The sequence below is a fragment of the Stegostoma tigrinum genome, chromosome 14 (assembly GCF_030684315.1).
Source record: "Stegostoma tigrinum isolate sSteTig4 chromosome 14, sSteTig4.hap1, whole genome shotgun sequence".
Lineage (NCBI taxonomy): Eukaryota > Metazoa > Chordata > Chondrichthyes > Orectolobiformes > Stegostomatidae > Stegostoma > Stegostoma tigrinum.
Genome location: NC_081367.1, coordinates 72,151,650 through 72,175,158, shown reverse-complemented (window position 1 = coordinate 72,175,158; position 23,509 = coordinate 72,151,650). Strand labels below are relative to the sequence as shown.

The 23,509-nt window shown below is 42.0% G+C and overlaps 1 protein-coding gene across 4 annotated transcripts in view; it reads left to right on the top strand.

Moving 5' to 3' along the window:
• Positions 1 to 23,509, top strand: part of dipk2ab (divergent protein kinase domain 2Ab) — a 207,564-nt gene that overhangs the window by 92,971 nt on the left and 91,084 nt on the right. For all 4 annotated transcript variants that reach the window (XM_048542127.2, XM_048542128.2, XM_048542126.2 and 1 more), the window contains one exon: positions 6,769 to 7,072. In XM_048542127.2, coding sequence (XP_048398084.1) covers positions 6,769 to 7,072 — 304 coding nt within the window. The remainder of the gene's footprint in view (positions 1 to 6,768; positions 7,073 to 23,509) is intronic.

Sequence of the window (23,509 nt, the reverse complement as noted above, 5' to 3'; positions counted from 1 at the left end):
CCTCTACATTGGGCAAACCAAGCGGAGGCTTGGGGACCGCTTTGCAGAACACCTCCGCTCAGTTCGCAACAAACAACTGCACCTCCCAGTCGCAAACCATTTCCACTCCCCCTCCCATTCTCTTGATGACATGTCCATCATGGGCCTCCTGCACTGCCACAATGATGCCACCCGAAGGTTGCAGGAACAGCAACTCATATTCCGCCTGGGAACCCTGCAGCCATATGGTATCAATGTGGACTTCAGCAGTTTCAAAATCTCCCCTTCCCCTACTGCATCCCTAAACCAGCCCAGTTCATCCCCTCCCCCCACTGCACCACACAACCAGCCCAGCTCTTCCCCCCCCCCCCCCACCCACTGCATCCCAAAACCAGTCCAACCTGTCTCTGCCTCCCTAACCGGTTCTTCCTCTCACCCATCCCTTCCTCCCACCCCAAGCCGCACCCCCAGCTACCTATAAACTCATCCCACCTCCTTGACCTGTCCGTCTTCCCTGGACTGACCTATCCCCTCCCTACCTCCCCACCTACACCCTCTCCACCTATCTTCTTTACTCTCCATCTTCGGTCCGCCTCCCCCTCTCTCCCTATTTATTCCAATTCCCTCACCCCATCCCCCTCTCTGATGAAGGGTCTAGGCCCGAAACGTCAGCTTTTGTGCTCCTGAGATGCTGCTTGGCCTGCTGTGTTCATCCAGCCTCACATTTTATTACCTTCATCCAATAGTAACCATGTAATCATTGCAGATTTTAATAACGACCCCCATCTTGTTCAGTAATGCCTTTTTGGAAAGGTAATCTGCCATCCTTCTCAGCTCTGGCCTTTGTCTGATTCCAGACCTGCCACAATGTTGATTCTTAACTACCCCTTTGGCCGCTGGGGATGTGCCATAAATACTGGCCTCATCAGTGACACCCACAACATGTGAACAAATATTTAAAAAGATACTGGTTATCATAAATTTAGGTGTGAGGAGAAGGGAGGAAGCTTGGATGGAGCATAGACACCAGCTTGCACGGGTTGGGCTGAAATGCCTGCGTCTATGCTGTACATAACTTGTAATAGGCAGTATGAAAACAACTGGTCTGTTCGTTCAATAAATGATAAACAACTTGATGTTATTCACATGCTAGACAAAGTTTCAGCTCATGGCGTAAAAGGGACAGTTGCAACATGGATAGGGAATTGGCTCACTGACTGAAAATAGAATACTGGTTACTGGAGGAAGATGATCTGTATTAGGAGCTCCCCAGGGAGCCAAATTTGGGGTCCTTGCTATTCCTGGTAGATATTAATGACCCAGTCTGAGTGTGTAAAGGGCACAATTGCAAAACTTGCAAATGATATAAAGTTGGGTAGTAAGAACTAGCGATGCTGGAGTCTTAAGCTTTGTGAACAGTGAGGAGGATACTGTACAGCTTCAGAAGGACATGAGTAAAATGGTGAAATGGACAGACAGTTGACACGTGATGCAATTTATATTGTTGGGAAGATGGCTCATTAATCTCTTCTGCACCCTTCCCAGTGCCTTGCACACTGGGCACGTCAGATAGTCAACAAGATTCTTTGTCAGGGAAATCATGATGGGCTAATTTATTAGAATTCTTTTCTATTTTGATTTCCAGAAAACATTTGACAAGATACAAACTCCAAGATTGTTGTGCAGAATAAAGGTTTGTGGTGTCAGCAGTAACATAGCAGCATTGATGGCAGATTTGTTAGCTGATAGGTGACACTTCATTTTGACAAATGCATTTTCAAGCTGGCGAGATGTGCCAAGTGCAGTCCGTCAGGGATCGGTGCTGAGGTCTCAGATAGTAGGAACTGCAGATGCTGGAGAATCTGAGATAACAAGGTGTGGAGCTGGATGAACACAGCAGGACGGCTAACGTTTTGGGCCTAGAGGCCCGAAATGTCAGCCTTCCTGCTCCTCTGCTGCTTGGCCTGCTGTGTTCACTCAGCTCAACACCTAGTACTGAGGTCTCAACTAGTTTACAGTTCATCTTGATGGTTTAGATGAAGGAACTGAATCTGTGACAGCTGAATTTGTAGCCGATGCAAAGATAGGTAAAACTAACACCAGCTGCTGTAGAGACCTAGAGGTCTAGAGGCGTTTTTGGAGAGAAAATTAGAGTTAGCTTTCCAAGTCTGATATGACTCTTCTGAACTTGCCAAGAATTGATGGATTTCGAGGTTGACAAGAACATGGCGTTGACGCCACAATCAGGCCAACCGTGATCTTTGCTGACGAGTGCAGCAGGCCAGAGGAAACAAAATAGCCGCCTACTCGATCGTGTTTGTACCCATCAGCATGTCCATCTGAATTTTACAGGATTGTCACCTTTCTTGTCACCCTAGTGTCCTCTTCCAAAAGCATTCCCACCTGGGACTCTAGTTGTTCTGGATTTCTTTATCATGTGTTTCTCGAGCTTCAGTGTTTACTGTGTAAGTGCGCCTATGACAAAAACCAAAAAGCTCAGTGGGTCTGGCAGCATCAGTGGAGAGAAATGAGTTAATGTTTTGGGTTGAGTGGCCCTTCCTCCGAACTGATGGTAGCTAGGAAACTGTCGGCTCATATGCAAAAGAAAGGATTGGGAGGATGGGGGCAAAAAGTAAATGACAGGTGGAGGCACAGTGCAGAGAGAGGAACAGTTGGACAGACAAAGGAATGGATAATGATCTGGCTAGGAGGGTGAACAGCTATTAATGGGAACTATTAGAGGCTAACAATAAACTGTGTGTAATAGTAGACTGTGATCACAAGGTCTGTTGTGTGGGGGCTGGGGTAAGGTATCTGTGATGTCAGCTGTCATGTCTGTCTAGAGTTGGACTGCAACTAAGCATGGGGGAGACGTGCTGCAGTCTCAGTGTCAGGACTTGTTGAATTTTTTTGCTTGAATTGCTGAAGAGTACTCTAGGTATGAGCCTACTGCCTGGAGTCTCCAGACTGCAGCCAGAGCCTGACAGCTCTGATCTGGGTGGATGGGCAATTAGTGACACAGGTTAGAGTTCTAGGATCCATCAGGTGATAGGTCTGATGAAAGGATGGGTTTTGGGAGCTTATGTTCAGAGCTCCATTCCCATGGTGCGGACAGTACTGCCAATCCCTTGTTTCTCCTCTTCCCCTCCATCCCCCAGGCTTTACAGTCCTATCTGCAACACCGTCCACTTACCCTGTGGTACCTCACTGTCTCCCATGCCCTGAGAGTTGGTCCCTTCCCTTTTGCTTTTTTTTGAGTTTGTATAACTGCCTTGGTCTCAATCACTGGTATACTTGTCTGTATGTGCCTTGCGCTCTCGTGTGCTGAGGGTCACATGCTATTTTGCTGAGTCACTCACTTTTCTCTCACCGCGCCCCCACCCCCCTGTAACCCATCTAATCTACGCATCCCTGAACACTATATGGGCAATTTAACATGGCTAATCCACCTAGCCTGCACATCTTTGGACTGTGGGAGAAAACCGGAGTGCCCATATGCACTAACTATACCTAAGTTTAATGCAAGTAGCTTCAGCATTTACAAAGACTGCTCAAGCCTTTCCAGAAGTATTTTGATCAGTTGTATTGATAATGATGTATAATTTGGGGAATTTTAAATCTTTTTCTTGTTGTAATTGGGGAATGTGTTGAGATTGAAGCAAAATGCCTCCTGGGATGTTCAAAATTGATTTCAATGTACTATTGCCTTACGACTGTACCATGGAGATGTTTTGTACCCCTTTGACATTCTGTGAATTACATGCATGTGTAACAGATGTAGTTCTTAAATGTACCATAATTAATTTTTCTTTTTAACCTCCTGTTGGGAGAAGTTTTTGCATCTCATTAAGTTTCTTGTCAGTCATTTTACAGATTTTTAGTTTTTCCTTGCTGTTAATTTTAATTGAGGAAAATGTTTGACTGCTGACTCAATTGAAGATGAAATTTGTCAGAATTTCATTCTTTACATGGAGATAACATTTTAACAAATCAATTATTAAAGAAAAATGACATTGAATTTGAGCTAGTGTATTAACATCTCAAATCAAAGTCACCTCAGAGTTTACTGAGTTATCTGACCCATTTGTGTTACAATCTTTTTAACTGAAAATGTGCTACCAATTTGCAGTGATCTTCTTGTTTTAGTCCTTCCATGGTTTGTTTGTTTTTAAATTTTTAATGTAGATTTGTTAGGCAATATTTTGTAAATTAACAAAGGTAAATAGTTACATTTGACTCCATTCCAGAATATTATATTGCTGTCATACCAGAGCCTTTTTTAAAAAAAAATTATTAAGTATACAATCTCTTTCAATCAGTCTGTAACTTTAAAATGGCTCACTTGGATGTGGCTTTGCAGTTGGGGAGAGACATTTGTTGGACCCATTTAGCAGTTACCTGTGACCCTGAGAAACTTGATCAAGAATGACATTATTCAGAGCTTCATTTCAATATTAAATGAAAAGCAAATTTTTCCGCTTTAAATTTGTCAACCAATTTGTTTGAAGGGGATGGCCCAGTGAATTTTGTAAGATTCCCCAAATTTTGCGAGTATAACAGTTAAAATACAGAATCATAGAATTATTACAGCACAGCTCTTGTTTAATTGGCCCAAATGTCCATGCCAGCATTCTACAATAATAACTAAATTAGTCCAACTTGCTTGTACATTCCTCATTATCCTGCATTTTGTTTGATCAGTTGATTATCCAATTTGACTTTGAAAACCATTATTGAATCTAGTGCCATGTTGTCAAGCAGTTTGTTCTAGTTTCTCAGGGTCTTTTGATCACTTAACCAGTGGGCACGCGTTCTCGTGCACGCGTTCTCGTGCACGCGTTCTCGTGCACGCGTTCTCGTGCACGCGTTCTCGTGCACGCGTTCTCGTGCACGCGTTCTCGTGCACGCGTTCTCGTGCACGCGTTCTCGTGCACGCGTTCTCGTGCACGCGTTCTCGTGCACGATTTTGAGCACCTCCACCAAAACTCCACTCAATGTTTTTAGATTTGCCAAAGCACACTCTTGTGGTTACATTCTATGCCCTATTTATAAAGCCCAATAACACCATACAACTCTTTCAGCACTTCCTCAACTTGCCATGCCCCATCAACTGGCGGGGGGGGGGAAAATGCAGTGTAGTGAATTTCAGATTCACATTGGCTAAAAGCAGAGGCAATAAATAGATTGAATGGACAAACAATTGTTTTTAAAAAGCCACATGAGCAAATGTTGAATCCTTGGGAATGATTCTGGTGAATTAATTGCAGCAAAATGAAGAGGCCACAACAACCTGAAAAAAATATATTCATGCATTCATACAGTGCAGAAAAGGCTCTTTGGCCCATCAAGTCTGTACTGACGTAACTACCACTAAAAGTGCACTCATCCCAATTTCCTGTACTTGCCCCACTTCCTTGAATGTTATGATATATTTGCAGTACGTATCCAAATTTTTTTAAAGGTTGTAAAGCTTCCAGCCTCCAGTACCGTCCCAGGCAGTTCATTTGAGATTCTCACTTCCTGGTGACTGAAAAAGGTTTTTTCCCCAAATCCCCTCAAGGTCTTGACCCCTACCCTAAAACTATGCTCCCACGGGATTGATTCATGATTCCTGACCCCCTCAATCAAAGGGAACAGCTGTTGTCTACTTGTTCTGCCCATACCCCTCCATAATCTTTTGTACCATCTGGTGTGATTTTGGCAATAATGGAACAGGGTATTACAAACGCTCCAATTATAGCAAAATAGAGCCAGAAGGGAAGGAGGAACTTAATGAGGAAAAGACATCCAGGCAGACACAGTAAAAGTTATAAGTGCCATGGTCCTGATAACCTACGTCCTAATAATAATAGGTACCAAATTGGTTGTAATGTTCTGAAATTTGGTAAAATCCATAAGGTCCTAATGGATCGAGAAAGCAAAAATGATACACCAGTTAGCTTACCACGTCATCTTTGAATCTATTGTTCAGGAAGTAGCTGGGCATTCGGAAAATCATAACTCGGTGAAGGAGAAACAACATGGTTTTTAGGTGAGGGAAATTTTAATCTGTTTGGAGCAAGCAGAGTGAAATAGTGGCCTATTTATATTTCCTGCAGGGTGCCAGGTGAAAAGTTAGTGCGATGATGTTTAGAGTTGATATATCCAAATGGATGGAGCATTGTTTAACTAACAGGAAACCATGGACAAATGGGTTGTTTTTCTGCTGGTGAATTGTAACTAGTGGGGCATGATGTAAGCTGTCACTTGATGGATGTTTTGGGAAACTTGCCCTGTTTGCTGTAAAAGAGAAATGCTAAGTGCTGGAAGAAGCAGCATATACATAGCTGTATTAAGAATGGATAAGGTAATCGATTTAGGGCTTGTAGAAATCAGTATTATCATTAAAAGATGATGCCACAAACATTAATTAATTTTTTTAAACTACTTTTCCTTTGTTGTCCTCCATTCCAGTGTGGGTACTCTGATGTTTTTACTTCTCTATCATCTATTCCTTTAGTTCCTCCTTGAAAAAGGCAGTAGCTGTTTTTAATAACTCTGTTCCACCATGTAGGGAGTCAGTTTTGCCTACAGGTTATATGAAACTTCTGTTTCTGATACCATCGTGAAAGCAGTTGTTACATAGGGTAGCTGAGTGAGTATAACATCACATGTATGACAGGGGAGCTTGAACCGATGACCTCTATAGTGAGAGAGTGTCCAAAACTGCACAGCCTGTAGGCTATATTATAAATTATTAAACTTCAATGTGTGGACGATACTTGAACGTTTTTCCCCTTGTCTCTACAGAGCTTTCCATCAGATGAAGGATGGCCTTTTGCAAAGTACCTTGGAGCCTGTGGGAGAATGGTGGCTGTAAATTATGTAGGAAATGAACTTTGGAATTTCTATAATGCACCCTGGGAAAAACGAGTAGACTTGGCCTGGCAATTGCTGGAAATCGCTGAACAACTCACAAACAATGATTTTGAATTTGCGCTGTATCTCCTTGACGTCAGTTTTGACAACTTTGCTGTTGGACCGCGAGATGGAAAGGTCATTGTGATTGATGCTGAAAACATCATTGTGGCAGACAAAAGATTAATCAAACAGAGTAAGTCTTTTGTTTATGTCTTGAAAAAGATTCATTGCTAGCCTTTTCTGATTTCTTGTAAGTTGACGAATGCAATTGTTTTGAGTTGGTTGAAGCTGGTGGAACATTTGTCATGATGGTTCATATTATGTGTGGCTATAGAATCATAGTGTTCTAATCGTTTGCTGCATAGTAAGTCATTCAAGTGTTTATTGGATTTAAAACAAAAGCCTATATGAAAGGTTTTGTTAGTATGCTGACATCCATATACCAATGAAATATAGAAATTTTGGTTAATGCTGGATGACTGGAAGCTGCTGTGGAATAATTACTGCAAATGAAATAGTGGATGTATGATTATTTTTTTTAAATTATAGATTTGCACTAATTTCACCTTGATGCCACAGCCAATGTATTTTTCAGAAACAGAAAAACTCCTATGTCACAGACCCAACATATCTTGGTTAGGTCAATGAAATTGAATTTGTAATTATATAATATGTCTTAAAAATGAATTGACTAGTTTCTGTAAACCTCTTGAATTGTCATGAGCTGCCTTATGTTTTACCCCAATCTAGTTGTTCCATATTTATTTATGTTTACATAGATTAGCCATGGGGCTTGCAAAGCCCAGTCATTTTGAGGCTGAGACGCAAATTCTGTGCAATTTTGCTGCCCCCACCTAAGGAAGGGAATTCAACGAGGATTCACTAGACTGGTTCCTGGGATGAGAGGTATCATTATTGAGATGAGTTTCAGCTGACCAAATATATATTCCCTTGTTTCGTTGCAGTATACAGAAATCATAAGTTTCCTGATCAGGCAGGTGCATTTTCCCCGGCTGAGGAATGTGGAAAATGAGGCCACAGTTTCCACTTAAGGCATCAGTTATTTTGGACTGAGATGAGAAGTTTATTCACTCAATCTTTGCACCCACAGCAGCCGCTAAATCTGAGCATCTTTGGAATTCTCCACCTAAGACAGCTCTGGATGCTCAGTCTATCAGTATATTCAAGACAGGTTAATGCATTTTTAAGTGCAGTGGGAATTGAGGAATATGGAGCTACTTTAGCTGGATCAGTCATGGTCTTGTCAAGTGACACAGCAGGCTCAAATGGCTTACTCGCTGTCTTATTTCATACTTTCTTATATTAAATACAATGCCTTATGCGTCGTGATGTTTTAGGGCCTCCTGAAAATTGTGTAATCTCCTTTGAGAGGAGAGAGACAAAATCCAAGTCAATTAGGAACAAATATAGAAAGTGTCTCTTGAAACTTTTCAAGTGATCAGTGCTATGGTCGTGATTTAATGTTACATATGATTTTTTTTTTGCCCTAGCCAAAAGAACTCCAGCAGTCACATCAGAGGAGTTGGAATCAAAAAAATTGCAAATAGTTTTTTAAAAAAACTACAAATGAACAAAGTCATCCATTTGCCTCTAGAGATGATGCACTCTGACAGTCTATGTTGCTTCTTGACTGGATATTGTCTATTTATGGATGTAAAGGTTGCTTTGTGTGTAGTAGTCACTTCTAGAGTTGGCCAGTGTACTGGACTGATTGTTTCTTCCCTTCTGGTGGGTGCTGTTTTCAACTGGTCATTTCTTCCCCTGCTTTATCCATAATCGCATGACCCAGCCAACTGAGTCATGCTAACTTAAAAGCAAACATGTTGGGATTCCTTGCATGGTAGTATGCTTTATTTTTGGCACTCTTGCTAGGAAATGCCACAATTCATCCAAGGCAGTGGGATGGAAGATGTTGACCCACTTTTCTTTGTCTTGCAATAGTTATCCATGCTTCACTACCATGTAGGAGGGTGCTGAAAAATGCACAGGATTTTGTGATATTTGGTTTGTTTTCTATTTAGCATGACAGCTGCAACCTTGGAAATCCTGGTGTTGATATCGGCATGAAGAGATCGTTACTGGTGATTGTTGACCAAAACATGTTGAAGGATCTCAGACTTCAGTAATTACAGACTAGTTTCTTTATTTATCGTTGGAGTGATCATTGCTTGCACTGATTTGACAAAATTGAAGACCCTCATTTCATGCCAACCCTTAGTCATAGTGGAGCTTTAGAGTTGGCATGTCACCAATTGGCATGATTTTCTCATTTTGGTAATTACAGCAGAGGTGTTTTGACTGGCACAGATCACTCTACATTACCTTCATTGACCTCATCAAGACTCTGTTCTCTGGTCATTAAAACAATTTTACACATTTGATGATACCACCTGTGTACCAGAGCTGATGTGTTCTGTTCACCTTGGCAAGATTGCATGCCAAGACCAAATTGTCAAATGTCCTGCTCTGTGAGTTGCTCATTGCTAATTATGCTGTGGTGGATCCTATACTTGGAGTAGCCAGTTGGTCAGTTAACCTGAGCCTTCAAGGAGTTTGGAGTGAGAGGTCAGTTGACCAGGAGAAGACCATTGTTATGGGGCAGGATCAAAAAGTACAGATATTGACAAATTTAAAGCATCATTTCTTTTCAAGGATGCTGATCAACAAATCTAAAATATTAGACAAAATGTGCAAATAGTCAAAATGACAGAATAACAGCAAATAAGAATCAGTGGCTGACTGTAATAATAGGCAGCATAATTCATTAAAGCTGTTGGCTTGGAATGACGAGTGAAATAATTTAGGAGTTTCAGTAGATTCAAACTCAACAATATCAACCAATATGGGCTACTAACCTACAATGTAATTAGAATGCTGAAATATACAACTAGTTTACCATGCACATCTTTTGAAGTTAGCGCACATTAGACCAGTCGGATTACATTTTGTAAACTTGCTGTGGTTATTGAGACATGTGGGCAATTGACAAGTTAACAGAAGAATCAAACAGTTGACCCCTAAAATTAGATGGGTGCTCTGAACAAAAATATTAGATTTTGCGGCTTTGAACAGTATTTAGCTGCCTTCTTGAACAGAGGCAATCTATTCACCAACTTCTCAAGGGTTACTACGGATAGGCAATAAATGCTGGCTAGCCAATGACTCCCACAAGTGAATTAAAACAAAGTTAACATTTCATATTCACTTTTAATCCTTTTCCCACTCAACTTGCCTGCCCTAAGAGAACCAAGCTAAAGGTATAATTTTATACATTATTACTGTTAGCCTTTTACATTGGGAAACTTTACAGCGACTCAGTACTTCCTACAGCTGTATCAAAATTGATTTGTGGTGTTCGATAACAAGGTGTAGAGCCGGATGAACACAGCAGACCAAGCAGCAGCATAGGAGCAGGAGAGCTGACATTAAGGGTCTAGGCCCAAAACGTCAGCTCTCCTGCTCCTCTGATGCTGTTTAGCCTGCTGTGTTCATCCAGCTCTACACCTTGTTATCTCAGATTCTCCAGCATCTGCACTTCTACTATCTCTTGTGGTGTTGTGCAGCTTCATGCACTTAGATAAATGTTTGCATTAACCTAATGAAGTGCAGGATTCTAGTAAAGTACAACAATTAAATTAGCCAGTTTAAACGAATACATCTTGATACTATACCGTGAGGTGATATACAGTGTACTCTGAATTTATAAGTTTATAAATTGAGTTGTCTAATACTTAATTTTTTCTAAGACTGAGCTTGCATTGTTTACTCTACTTAATTTGAATGGCTGTATCATCGAATTTTGAAGTGGGGGAAAAAAGTTGTTTGAAACAGAAACATGATACTGGTGCACCTAAATTGCATGTGTATCTAGAAATAATTTGATTTGTTTTCAGAATGCAATGACGTGTAAAGAAAAATCACTGGATCTCTGGTTGAAATAAATAAGCTATAAAGGAAAAGGAGAGGCAACAGTTTATTGACATTATTGCTGGACTATTAATCCAGAGACCCAGGTATTATTCTGGAGACCCAGGTTTGAAGCCTGCCGTGGATGGTAGAATTTCAAATTGATTTAAAATCTGGTATTAATGATTTGATTCATGGTCATTATTAATTGTCAATTGCCATTTAAAAACCCATCTGACTCATGGGAACTGCCATCCTTACCTGGTCTGGCCTACTTGTGACTCCCAACCCACAACAATGTGGTTGACTCTGAACTGCCCTCTTGGGCAATAACCTGATGCTAGACAGCAACACTGTCATCCTGGGAGGATTTTAAAAAAAAATGACAGTTCATACATTTCTTAGATCATATCTGAATTATGAAGAAATTCTCTGGGGCTGAATCACAAAAATATAAACATAACTGAATCAAAATCTGAATTTGTAAAGCACTTCAGCCATTCATTCCTTTTTTCCCCCCCTTTAGGATAATTGATATATAATAAATTAATATACAATTGAAGTTAATGTTATATAACACTCACAACAACTTGGAAATAAAAGGTATGAAAGTTTGGCAGCCAAATACTTTTTTTGGAAAAAAAAAGGCATAATGGAATGTATGGAAAAAAAGAGTAACACAATTAGGATTCTTTTGCAGTAGTCAGAAACTCCTGGTTCACTTGTATATTTGAAAAGGTTTGCACCAAGCAGAAAATTCCTGTATTATTCATGGCTGTATTAAATATTTAATCCTCTGAAATCATGCCTCATATCACCGGTTGCAGAAGGATAGACGCACAAGTTTACTGAACAATAGTGTTGACTTGAAAATCAAGTATAGCCATCTCAAAACAAACTCTCCTCATTTTGGTAATAGAATTTTTATAAACTTAAGTCTAGTCAGCAATCACTTTCCATATTTGACTTTTTGTTCCTTCAAGAACAAGCTCTGAAGGTAGCCAAGATGCAGACTGTGCTCTGAATGGGGGAGCTTCATTGTCTACTAAAAGTAGCTTATTGGCCCTACTACTGCTGAAGCTGTTAATGCCTGAAGGGCATTTCTTCCAAACTGGACCTGCAGGAAAGCAAGAAGGGCGTGAAATCTATTTTTCTGTCTAGCTCTGTCATATTCATGACACTGTTCAAAGATTCTTCATGTGGAAGCTGTCTTCACACCCAGGGCTCCTTTGCCGTATGCAACACAACTTATTCAATTCGTAAGGTTGTAATGTAAAATGTAGTAATTCCAAACTAGGCATGCTGAGGCGCATCAGTGACAGCAGGATTACATAAGACCAAAATCTATAACCCTAGCATATCCCTCACTGTACTATTAACATCAAGACCAGAAACAGAATTTGAATGAGGCATGTAGGAGAGCATCTCAGGAGCAGTATTCGACATATATGTCCAAATAAGGTGCCAGGCCCAGAAAGGGGACATTGTGCATATTGAGCAGTAAAAGCAGCAACTGTAAACAGAATTAAGTGATTTCATACCTGATAGATCATATCACAGCGTTGCAGCTGTGCCATATCTGGTTTAGAATGTTACTAGACAATGAGACAGTTGATAAGAGTAAGGAACTCAATGAACATCCCTATCCACAATGATGGAGGAACCCAACTGTGAGGCCAGAAGTATTGATTGCTTGATTCATCTCAGCTTCTAGCTGAAGTCAGTCTGTATATTGGAACTGTGCACGCTCCTAACTAAGCTGTTTTGGTATAACTGGTGACATCTGCCTGATAATGAGAGAAAATTGTCCAGGCATATCCTCTGCACAAACTGCAAGAATCACCCAATCTGAGTGATTAAATACCCCATTAGTCTTCTTTCTCTAGCTAGAAAGTAATGGAAAACATCCTTGGCATAGCTATCAAGTGACACTAATTTGCCAATTTTAAAAAACTGATTCAGTGATGCTCAGTTTAGATTCTTTCAGGACCACTTACAACCTCTTTATCGCTTTTTACAAACCAGATCAAAATTCCAAATCCCAGAGTTGATGAGAGTCAATACCGTTGATGTCAAGGCAGTGATAGAAATAAGATGGGATCAAGGTGCCCAAATAAAATTTAATTAAGCGGACATTGGAGAAAAGGTGCCATTTGGCTGGCATGTCTAGCCTGAAGGAAGTTGGTTGAGTTTATTGGACGCCAATTATCTCTGTCCCTAGGGTATTACTGTAGAGAGTCCTTAGGGCAATATCAGCATAACCGTCTTGAGCTGCTCCGTGAATGACCTTCCCTCTGCCATGAAGAGAATGTTTGCTAATGATTGTAATATTCTGTTCATTTGTGTTTGATATCCAAAGAAACCTCTGCCTGAGTTCATAAAGACTTGAGCTACATTCAAGCTTGGGCCACTAAGTCACAAACTGCTTCCGTGCTAGATATGGGCCAGACTCCAACATAGTGAATTGAGCCAGCTTTCCTTGATATTCAACATTATTGCCATTGCTGAATCCCACACCTTGGACATCGTTGGGAATTAGTGCTTTCTGGAAACTGAACTGCACTAGCCATACAAATGGTGTGACTATAAGTGCAAGTGGATGATTAGTCTTGGCCTCCCCAGTATAACTGATACCAGTCTTCAGCCACTTAGATTTACTCCATATCTAACAATAAATAATTGGAGGCATTGGACGCTGCCAAGGCTAAGGGCAATGACAACATTCTGGCAATAGTACTGAAGACTTGTGCTCCAGAACTTGCTGCTCCCCTAGCCAAGCTGTCCCAGTACAATCACAACACTGGCATCTACCTGACAACGTTGAAAATTGCCCAGGTACGCAAAAGCTGGAAAAATCTAACCCAGCCAATTATTGTCCCATCAGTCTACTTTGTCATTAAAAGGTTGAAAGCTGTTATTAATAATGCTATGAAGCAGCACCTGTGCAGCAATAACTTGTTCAATGATGTTCAGTTTGGGTTCCGCCAGGGCCACTCAGCTCCTGACCTCATTACAGCCTTGGTTTAAACATGGACAAAAGAGCTGAATTCCAGAAGTGAGGCAGGAGTGATAGCCCTTCACGTGAAGTCTGCATTTGACTAGGTGTGACATAAAGGAGTCCTAGCAAATTTGGAATCATTGGATATTAGGGGACAAACACTCTGCTGGTTGGAGTCATGCCTGACACATAAGAACGTTGTGGTTGTTGGGGGTCAGTCATCTCCGTGTTGGGACATCTCTACAGCAGTTCCTTCAGGTAGTGCCCAAGGCCCAAACATCTTTAGCTGCTTTAACAATTATCTTCCATTCATCATAGGGTCAGAAATGAGGGTGTGAAATGTTCAGCACCATTCAAGTGCACAAGATCTGGACAATCCCAGGCTTGAGTTGACAATTGGATTTACTCCACATTGCTTGGCATGTGTGTGGCACAATGACCATTTCCAATAAGAGACAATCGAATCTCAATGCCCTTTGACATTCAATTGTGTTACTGTCACTGAATCCCACACTGTCAACATCCTTGGGGTTACTGTTGACCAGAAATCAATTGGACTCACCACATAAACACAGCAGCTACAAGAGCAGGCCGGAGGCCAGGGATACTGTGGCAAGAAACTCCCCTCCTAATTCTCCAAAACCTGCCCACAGTCTCCAAGGCACAGGTCAGAAATGTGATGGAACAGTGCCCACTTGCAGCTCAAACAGTACTCGAAGCTTGACACCATCCAGGGCAAAACAGAACACTTGATATCACATCCACTTGCTCCACCGCCAATGCTCAGCTGCAACAATGTGTACCATCCTCAAGATGCACTGCAGAAAATCGCCAAAGTTCACTAGACAGCACCTTCCAAACCCAGCACCACTTTCATTTAGAAGGACGAGGGCAACGGACACGTGGGAATGCCACTACCTTTAAGTTCCACTCACCATTCTGACTTGGAAATATGTCTCCCTCCCTTAACTATTGCTGGATCAAAATCCAGGATTTCCTTCCCGATGGGTGTTGTGGGCCAACCGATAGTTTACAGACTGCAGCAGTTCAAGAAGGCAGCTCACCACCACCACCTTCTCAAGGGAAACGAGAGAGGGACAATAATTTCTGGCAATCCAGCAATGCCCATGATTCGCAAGCAAATAAAAAGACATAAATTGTGGTGAGCAACCTATTTACTGACTCCTCAAGGCCTGTTTACCACGCCTCCAAGGTACAAATCAACAGTGTGATAGAATACTGTCTAACTGCTTTGGTAGATAATGCCCAGTACAATCTAGGACAAAGCAACTTGCTTTGACAGCTCATTCAACAAATTAACCACCATTTTAGCAGCATTGCACCCTATCCACAAGATGTTCTGTAGCTCTCAGATAGCAAGAACTACAGATCCTGGAGTCGGTTAATATAGTGTAGAACTAGAGGAACACAGCAGGTCAGGCAACTTCAATGGAGCAGGAAGGTGGATGTTTCTGGTTTATACACTGCGGTGAAGTCTTGTTGAAGGGTGTAAACCTAAAACATTGACTTGCTTGCTCCTTGATGTAGCCTGACTTGCTGTGTTCCTGCAGCTCCACACTGTATGTTCTGTAGCTTCTTGCCAAGGCTTTTGTAACACCACCTCCCAAACTCATGACTTGTAGCCATCATAGAAGTTGGGTTATGAGTGCAGAGGAACATCACCACCTACCAGCTCCTGTCCAAATTGCACATTGTCCTGACTCAGAAATGCGTTACCTTTCGTTCACTATTGGTCAGTATTCTGGAACTCCCTCTTTACCTACAGCCCGATGACAGCTGTGATTCAAGAAGGCATTTCACCAACTTCTCACAGAGATATCGTGCACCATGATAGTTGCTGGTCTTGCCAACGTGGCCCCCACCCATGAACAGATAACAATAAATACATTTGAAACTGTATACATTTTAACCTAAAATCTTTGTAAAGCATTTAAGAAGAAACTTCAAATGTGTAAATGTGCATGTACCTAAATATCATTACTTTTGGTTTAATATCTTCAGTTATGACTTCAAGTTAAATTATTTCATGATGCACACCTAGCCAAAATGAGGAGATACGAATATGAAGCTACCCTCACGATACATGCATTTGCTTCTAGTCGGAATGTATTCCATACCTTGGAAAGAATTAAACATCAAAGTCTGGCGTTTATGCATGACTTCTGACCAGTTAACAGCTTTATTTCAACAGAAATAATCATAATAATTCAAAGATTGTAGAATTTTTTAAAAATTTGTTCAGGAGATGAGAGCGTCACTGGCTAGGCCAGCATTTGTTCCCCATCCTTCATTGCTGAGAGGGCAGTTTAAAAGTCAACCACATTGTGATGGGTCTGGAGTCACATGCAGGCCAGCCCAGGTAAGTTTCCTTACCTAAGGGACATTAGTGAACCAGGCGCGTTTTTCCTAATAATTGGCAATGGATTCATTGTCATTGTTAGCCTCCTAATTCCAGATTTTTTTGTAAATTCCACTATCTGACATGGTGAGATGTGATCCTAGGGCCCCAGGATATTACCTGGCTCTCTGGATTCATGGCCTGGTGATAATGCAGCTGGGCCATCACCTCACCCTTTATCAATCGAGTATTCATGTTTCCTAGGAATGGTTTTATAAACATTGAAAAGACACTTCCTCCAATTCAGTCCCACCTAAAAGCAGTGGTCCTAGGGAAGAGATGATAGTTCTCATTGGGCACAGAGTGGGGTGGAGTGAGAGTTCATCATCTTGCACCTGTGCACATGTTCAGAATCAACCACTGTTGGCTACTTGCCAATCAGATGAAGTCTGCCCTGCTGCCGTGGAAGTCCTCAAATAAGGAAAATAAAGTTACACTTACAGCACAGCAGCTCGGTGGTTAGCACTGCTGCGTCACAGTGCCAGGGACCTGGGTTCAATTCCACCCTCTGGGTGATTGGGAACTCCACACAGACATACACTTCCTATGTCTGCGTGGGTTTCCTCCAGGTGCTCCAGTTTCCTTCCACAGTCCAAAGATGTGCAGGTTAGGTGGATTTGGCCATGCTAAATTGCCCCTAGGGTCCAAGGATGTGTAGCCATGGGATCTGCACGGTGAGAGGGATAGGCTAGGCAGCGGATCTGGGTGGATGCTGTTTTGGAAGGTTGTGGATTCAGTGGGCCGAATGGCCTGCTTCCATACTCTAGGGATTCTGTGATTTACCTGATAGCCTCCTGTCACAACACCTAAATTTAATACCGAACCTTCATTATGGCCTGTTCAGTTGTGGCCAGTTATGTTCAATTACGGAGATTGAATCCACTGGTAATTTTTTTATGTTAAAATATGAGCTTAAGCAGATTATTAACCATAAATTCACTTATGCAAAAGTCTCATTAAAGCAGACAAAGTCTAGGCATAATTTTCCCACTTCACAACCACATTCCTCAGTATCAAATCCATTTTTTGATATAAAGTGATGCCCTGGGTGGCGGCAATTTCATTGGCCTTATCTTTCTAGAAAACTGTTTTTAATGGCTGCAATAAGAACAATAAATTCTGAAGATTCTGGCTGATGTTTTTGTTTGGTTATATCTAGGAAAGGTAAAACGATCCTTGATTATTGGCTGAAGTGATAATATTTTACTAATACTTCTGCAGTTCTAAACCTTATGACTTTGTGAAAACATAACTTTCGTTAATTAAAGTTACAAGGTAGTTAATACCAAGCATTTACTATGTATAATTAAACCATGTATCCACATTATAACTGCCTCTGGTGCCTGAATTCTTAGTACCTGAGTCTTAAGGATCTTGTTTTTTTAAGTAGTGATATGCTATCTGATATTGTGAAACTTCCCATAATGTATTTCAAAACCATAACAGAGCAGTTGCTACCTATAGCTAAAACAAATAGTTTAAAACCACTTGCATCACACCCAATCAGAAAAGCAACCTGCCATATCTGCCTCTGTTCATTCTTTACAAAAAAAATGAAACAACTGCTCAGATCAGCCTGAAAAGCTAACGCTTTGGAATTGAAGAGACCACTGGCACTTAGAGTGTTGTCCCATTACATGATGTTATTGCTGACCAATCTTAACTTCAACGTCTCTACTTGTCCTTTGAAAACAAACAATTAGAAAAGCAAATAGTTAATTGTGCACTCCTGTTAAAGTCCTATGAGGACACTCTGTGCTGAAGGCAGTGTTTGCCAATCTCTCTCCATTCAAAAATATTCACATTTTTATTTTCCCTACAGGCTGGTGCCTTTGCAGTTTGCCACTGTTGTACACTTGCTGCGGTATTCCTTCCCACATAACCAGCCTGTCTGTTTATTACACTACCGTCTCTTTGCATCCTCTTCACTGCTTGATATCCCTAAGTTTGATTTTTTTAAAAAAAATGATAAATACCTAGGTCCTTTCAATCCGTAAGTTCATTACAAGCAGCCTTTAACCTAAAAGGAAGTATGTTTGTTCCTACTGTACCCTGCCCATTGACTCACTTTAAATTTGTGCTAATATATTAATGGCAATTGTGTGGCTTTATTGTGTCTTAACACCTAATCAAATGGTATTTGGAAATACAGAAATGCTAAATCCAGTACGGCTGCGTGAGACAGGCTGGATGGACCAGTGGATTGGTTTCTATCTGCCGTCTGTTACATGTTAGCATTTCATTAACTTGTCAAGAAGCGTAGTGGTTTCAGTCCGATCTTTTTGGACATTTCTTACCACTGCGTAACTATCGCATTGTCACACAAACCCATCTGGTTCCAATTGCATTGCATTGCCCCATCGACTAGTTCCACACAAAGCAAAATGTCTCAAATGCATATCTACTTTTGAACCTGCGCTTGCCATGTTTATTTCAGATCTCCAGCATCCACAGTATTTAGCTTTTACCTGCCTTTTCCTAACTTACAGCCAGTTTTTTGTTTTTATTCAAAGCGAGGCTTTTTGCTGAATTACCGCAAATTTGAGTTTAAATGATGGCTTTAAAAGTGATTTTGACAAAATTTTAATGTAAATTGGTAGCCTATGGAAGTGGAAGGCCTGTGAAAATCTAACCTTTAATCGAAACATTTCTGAGCAGCAAAACCTTTGGACAGCATATTGAACAAAACACAAGTTGCCTAGAACAGATAATAATGAACCTTTTTATATCAAGAGTTAATCACTAGTAATTTAGACAATTTAATTCTCAGATGGCCGAAGACCAGGAAGCTATCCACCCACAAGCTATTTCAAAACTGGAATTGTTGAATTATTTATAAAATCATAGAATTTTACAGCAATCAGCCCATTTGTATCTGTACTGGCTCCCAAAAGAGCGAGTTCCATTCTTCAGCTTTACCTCCATAGCCCTTCAAATTCATTGCTTTCATATATATCCAACTCCGCATTGAAACCTCCTACAGAACCCGTCTCGTCCACACTCATCAGTAGCACATTCCAGATCCTAACTGCTCTGAGTACAGAAGTTTCTCCTCATCTGATTCCTAAATCTCTTGCTGACAGTCTAGAAATTGCTTCCTAGTTACTGACATGCCGTCAGTAGAAACAAAATATTCATCCTTACGGTGTCATTATTCATAATTTTGAACACCTCCAATAAATAAATCTTTTCTGCTCCAAGGAGAATAAGCCCAATTCCTCTCACCTGTCCTTGAATCTAAAACCTTCATTCCTGGTATCATTCTAGTAAATCTCCTTTGCAAGCTCTTTTGGCATTAATAGCCTTCCTTAAATAAGGTGCCCAGAACTGAACATACTGCTCCACTTGTGGTCTGATCAGTAATTTGTAGAGATGAAGCATCACTTCCTTCCTTTAATTCTGTCTCTTTCTATTTATAAGCCCAACGATCCGATAACCCTTGCCTGGCCACTTGCAGAGAATTATGCACTTGAACCCCAAGGTCCCTCTACTGCTGTACTGCCCTCAAACTCCTATATCAGTGAGCTTGCATTGTCTTTCCACATTTATTCTCAAAAATACATTTATCACACAGTGCTCTGCATTGAAATTCAATACCAGGTGTCTGCCTGTTTGGCCAACTTCTTAACGTCTCTCTGAAGTTGCCCTCAGCTTCATCCTCAATTCACTATTCTCCTCAGCTTAGTATTATCTGCAAATGTGGCGATTTTTGCCATCAACATCTGTCTCCAAATTGTTTATAAAAATCAGAAAAAGCAATAATCCCAGCACTGAACCCTGGGGAACACCATTTTCAGTTTGTCTCCAGATTGAGAAATACCCAGCTGTTACTATCGTCTGCTTCCTATCTTTTGGCCAACCTCTAATCCATGCTGCCAATGATCCGTCAATCCCGAACACTTCTAATTTTCTAACCAACCTGTCATGTGGCATCGTATCAAATGATTTGTCAGTCTAAACGTACATAGTTCACAGCACAGCCCTCATCCACTGCCTGTTTCACTTTGTCAAATAACTCCATTAAGTTTTCCAGACATGACCCACCCTTGATGAAGCCATGTCGATTGTCTAGGTTTAACTTTTATTTTTCTCTAATTGTATATTTATCTGATCCCCTGTTTTGGCCTCCCATCAGTTTTAGTATTATTGATGTCAGGTCTGTATGTTCCTAAGTTCTCCTTTCTCCCCCTTTCATAAACAGCAGTGTTCTCTTTCTTCTGCGTTCTTCCACTTAGAACTAATTGTATTAACTCCAAAATCTGTAGAAAGTTCCCTCTTGTCCTCTTGCACAGGATGCACAGTACATTGAACTTTGTGCCTATGTAGAAGGATGTCTGAATGAATTAGGTGATATTAAAGGAGAATTACTGTGTGCACTGTTTTAATCATGTACTAAGGAGAAATTCCTTTGTTCAGGTTAAGATAGTCAGTCAGTGCTGCACTCACTTGAAAGAGCAATTCTGAGGTTATGCTATTGCTCCATTTGAATAAGAGCGAGAAGGCTAAACCTTACCTTTTGTCAGTTGTGAAGTACTTGCTTGCAAGGCATTGCCTGAACAACTAATTTTCAAAGATAATGGGAACTGCAGATGCTGGAGAATTCCAAGATAATAAAATGTGAGGCTGGATGAACACAGCAGGCCAAGCAGCATCTCAGGAGCACAAAAGCTGACGTTTCGGGTCTGGACCCTTCATCAGAGAGGGGGATGGGGAGAGGGAACTGGAATAAATAGGGAGAGAGGGGGAGGCGGACCGAAGATGGAGAGCAAAGAAGATTGGTGGAGAGAGTATAGGTGGGGAGGTAGGGAGGGGATACGTCAGTCCAGGGAAGACGGACAGGTCAAGGAGGTGGGATGAGGTTAGTAGGTAGATGGGGGTGCGGCTTGGGGTGGGAGGAAGGGATGGGTGAGAGGAAGAACCGGTTAGGGAGGCAGAGACAGGTTGGACTGGTTTTGGGATGCAGTGGGTGGGGGGGAAGAGCTGGGCTGGTTGTGTGGTGCAGTGGGGGGAGGGGACGAACTGGGCTGGTTTAGGGATGCAGTAGGGGAAGGGGAGATTTTGAAACTGGTGAAGTCCACATTGATACCATTAGGCTGCAGGGTTCCCAGGCGGAATATGAGTTGCTGTTCCTGCAACCTTCGGGTGGCATCATTGTGGCAGTGCAGGAGGCCCATGATGGACATGTCATCTAAAGAATGGGAGGGGGAGTGGAAATGGTTTGCGACTGGGAGGTGCAGTTGTTTGTTGCGAACTGAGTGGAGGTGTTCTGCAAAGCGGTCTCCAAGCCTCCGCTTGGTTTCTCCAACGTAGAGGAAGCCGCACCGGGTACAGTGGATGCAGTATACCACATTGGCAGATGTGCAGGTGAACCTCTGCTTAATGTGGAATGTCATCTTGGGGCCTGGGATGGGGTGAGGGAGGAGGTGTGGGGACAAGTGTAGCATTTCCTGCGGTTGCAGGGGAAGTTGCTGGGTGTGGTGGGGTTGGAGGGCAGTGTGGAGCGAACAAGGGAGTCACAGAGAGAGTGGTCTCTCCGGAAAGCAGACGGGTGGGGATGGAAAAATGTCTTGGGTGGTGGGGTCGGATTGTAAATGGCGAAAGTGTCGGAGGATGATGCGTTGTATCCGGAGGTTGGTAGGGTGATGTGTGAGAACGAGGGGGATCCTCTTGGGGCGGTTGTGGCGGTGGCGGGGTGTGAGGGATGTGTTGCGGGAAATACGGGAGACGCGGTCAAGGGCGTTCTCGATCACTGTGGGGGGAAAGTTGCGGTCCTTAAAGAACTTGGACATCTGGGATGTGCGGGAGTGGAATGTCTTATCGTGGGAGCAGATGCGGCGGAGGCGGAGGAATTGGGAATAGGGGATGGAATTTTTGCAGGAGGGTGGGTGGGAGGAGGTGTATTCTAGGTAGCTGTGGGAGTCGGTGGGCTTGAAATGGACATCAGTTACAAGCTGGTTGCCTGAGATGGAGACTGAGGTGTCCAGGAAGGTGAGGGATGTGCTGGAGATGGCCCAGGTGAACTGAAGGTTCGGGTGGAAGGTGTTGGTGAAGTGGATGAACTGTTCGAGCTCCTCTGGGGAGCAAGAGGCGGTGCCGATGCAGTCATCAATGTACCGGAGGAAGAGGTGGGGTTTGGGGCCTGTGTAGGTGCGGAAGAGGGACTGTTCCACGTAACCTACAAAGAGGCAGGCATAGCTGGGGCCCATGCGGGTGCCCATGGCCACCCCCTTAGTCTGTAGGAAGTGGGAGGACGTCAGCTTTTATGCTCCTGAGATGCTGCTTGGCCTGCTGTGTTCATCCAGCCTCACATTTTATTAACTAATTTTCAAATGTCGATTTAGGCCATTTATTTCTAATTTGTTTTTATTGAATTTTATCTGATTTAAAAATTTTTAACCACATTGACTATGCTACCTTTTGTAACTTAATATTTCTGTTCTAAGATTAAAAACATTTAATATTTTAAATTTGTTTCACCCAACTTATTAAATATCAATTATAAGTTTTTTTTTATCATTTAACTACCTTCCAAAAGCAAGGTGGATCAATGTCTTGCCAGTTAGGACGTGGAAATTCTTTCACACTTTAGATTTTGAATCAGGTAGTTGGTTCTAATTTTAAGATTAGACTAGATTAGATTAGATTAGATTAGATTCCTACAGTGTGGAAACAGGCCCTTCAGCCCAACAAGTCCAGAACACCTCTTGAAGCATCCCACCCAGACCCCTTCCCCTATAATCCACACACCCCTGAACACTACGGGCAATTTAGCATAGCCAATCCACCTAGTCTGTGGCCTGCACATCTTTAGACTGTGGGAGGACACCGGAGCACCCGGAGGAAACCCACGCAGACGTGGGGAGAATGTGGAAACTCCACACAGACGGTCGCCTGAGGCTGGAATCGAACCCGGGTTCCTGGTGCTGTGAGGCTGCAGTGCTAACTTTTTGTACTGATTTTATTAGATTCACTTCACAGGCCACTTCTTTTTCAGATTTAGGGAAAACTGTCTGATTCTCTTAAAATATTTAGTCCTATGAGGTTAGGAATGTAAGAATGAGTTAAAAAGAAGGGGAGTCGGGCATATGCTGCTAATGCCTGCTTTCCATTGACAGAACTCCACCCTCCCCTCAATTTCTGTAAACTTGATTCCCTAACTTTTTAAACTCTATCGACTCCTTAGCCTTCAAACTACTTGAAATTAGAATACCCATAGCCTTCCAGTGCAGAGAATTCCTAAAATTCTCAGCTGACTGAAGAAATACCTGAAGAAAGATCTCGATCTC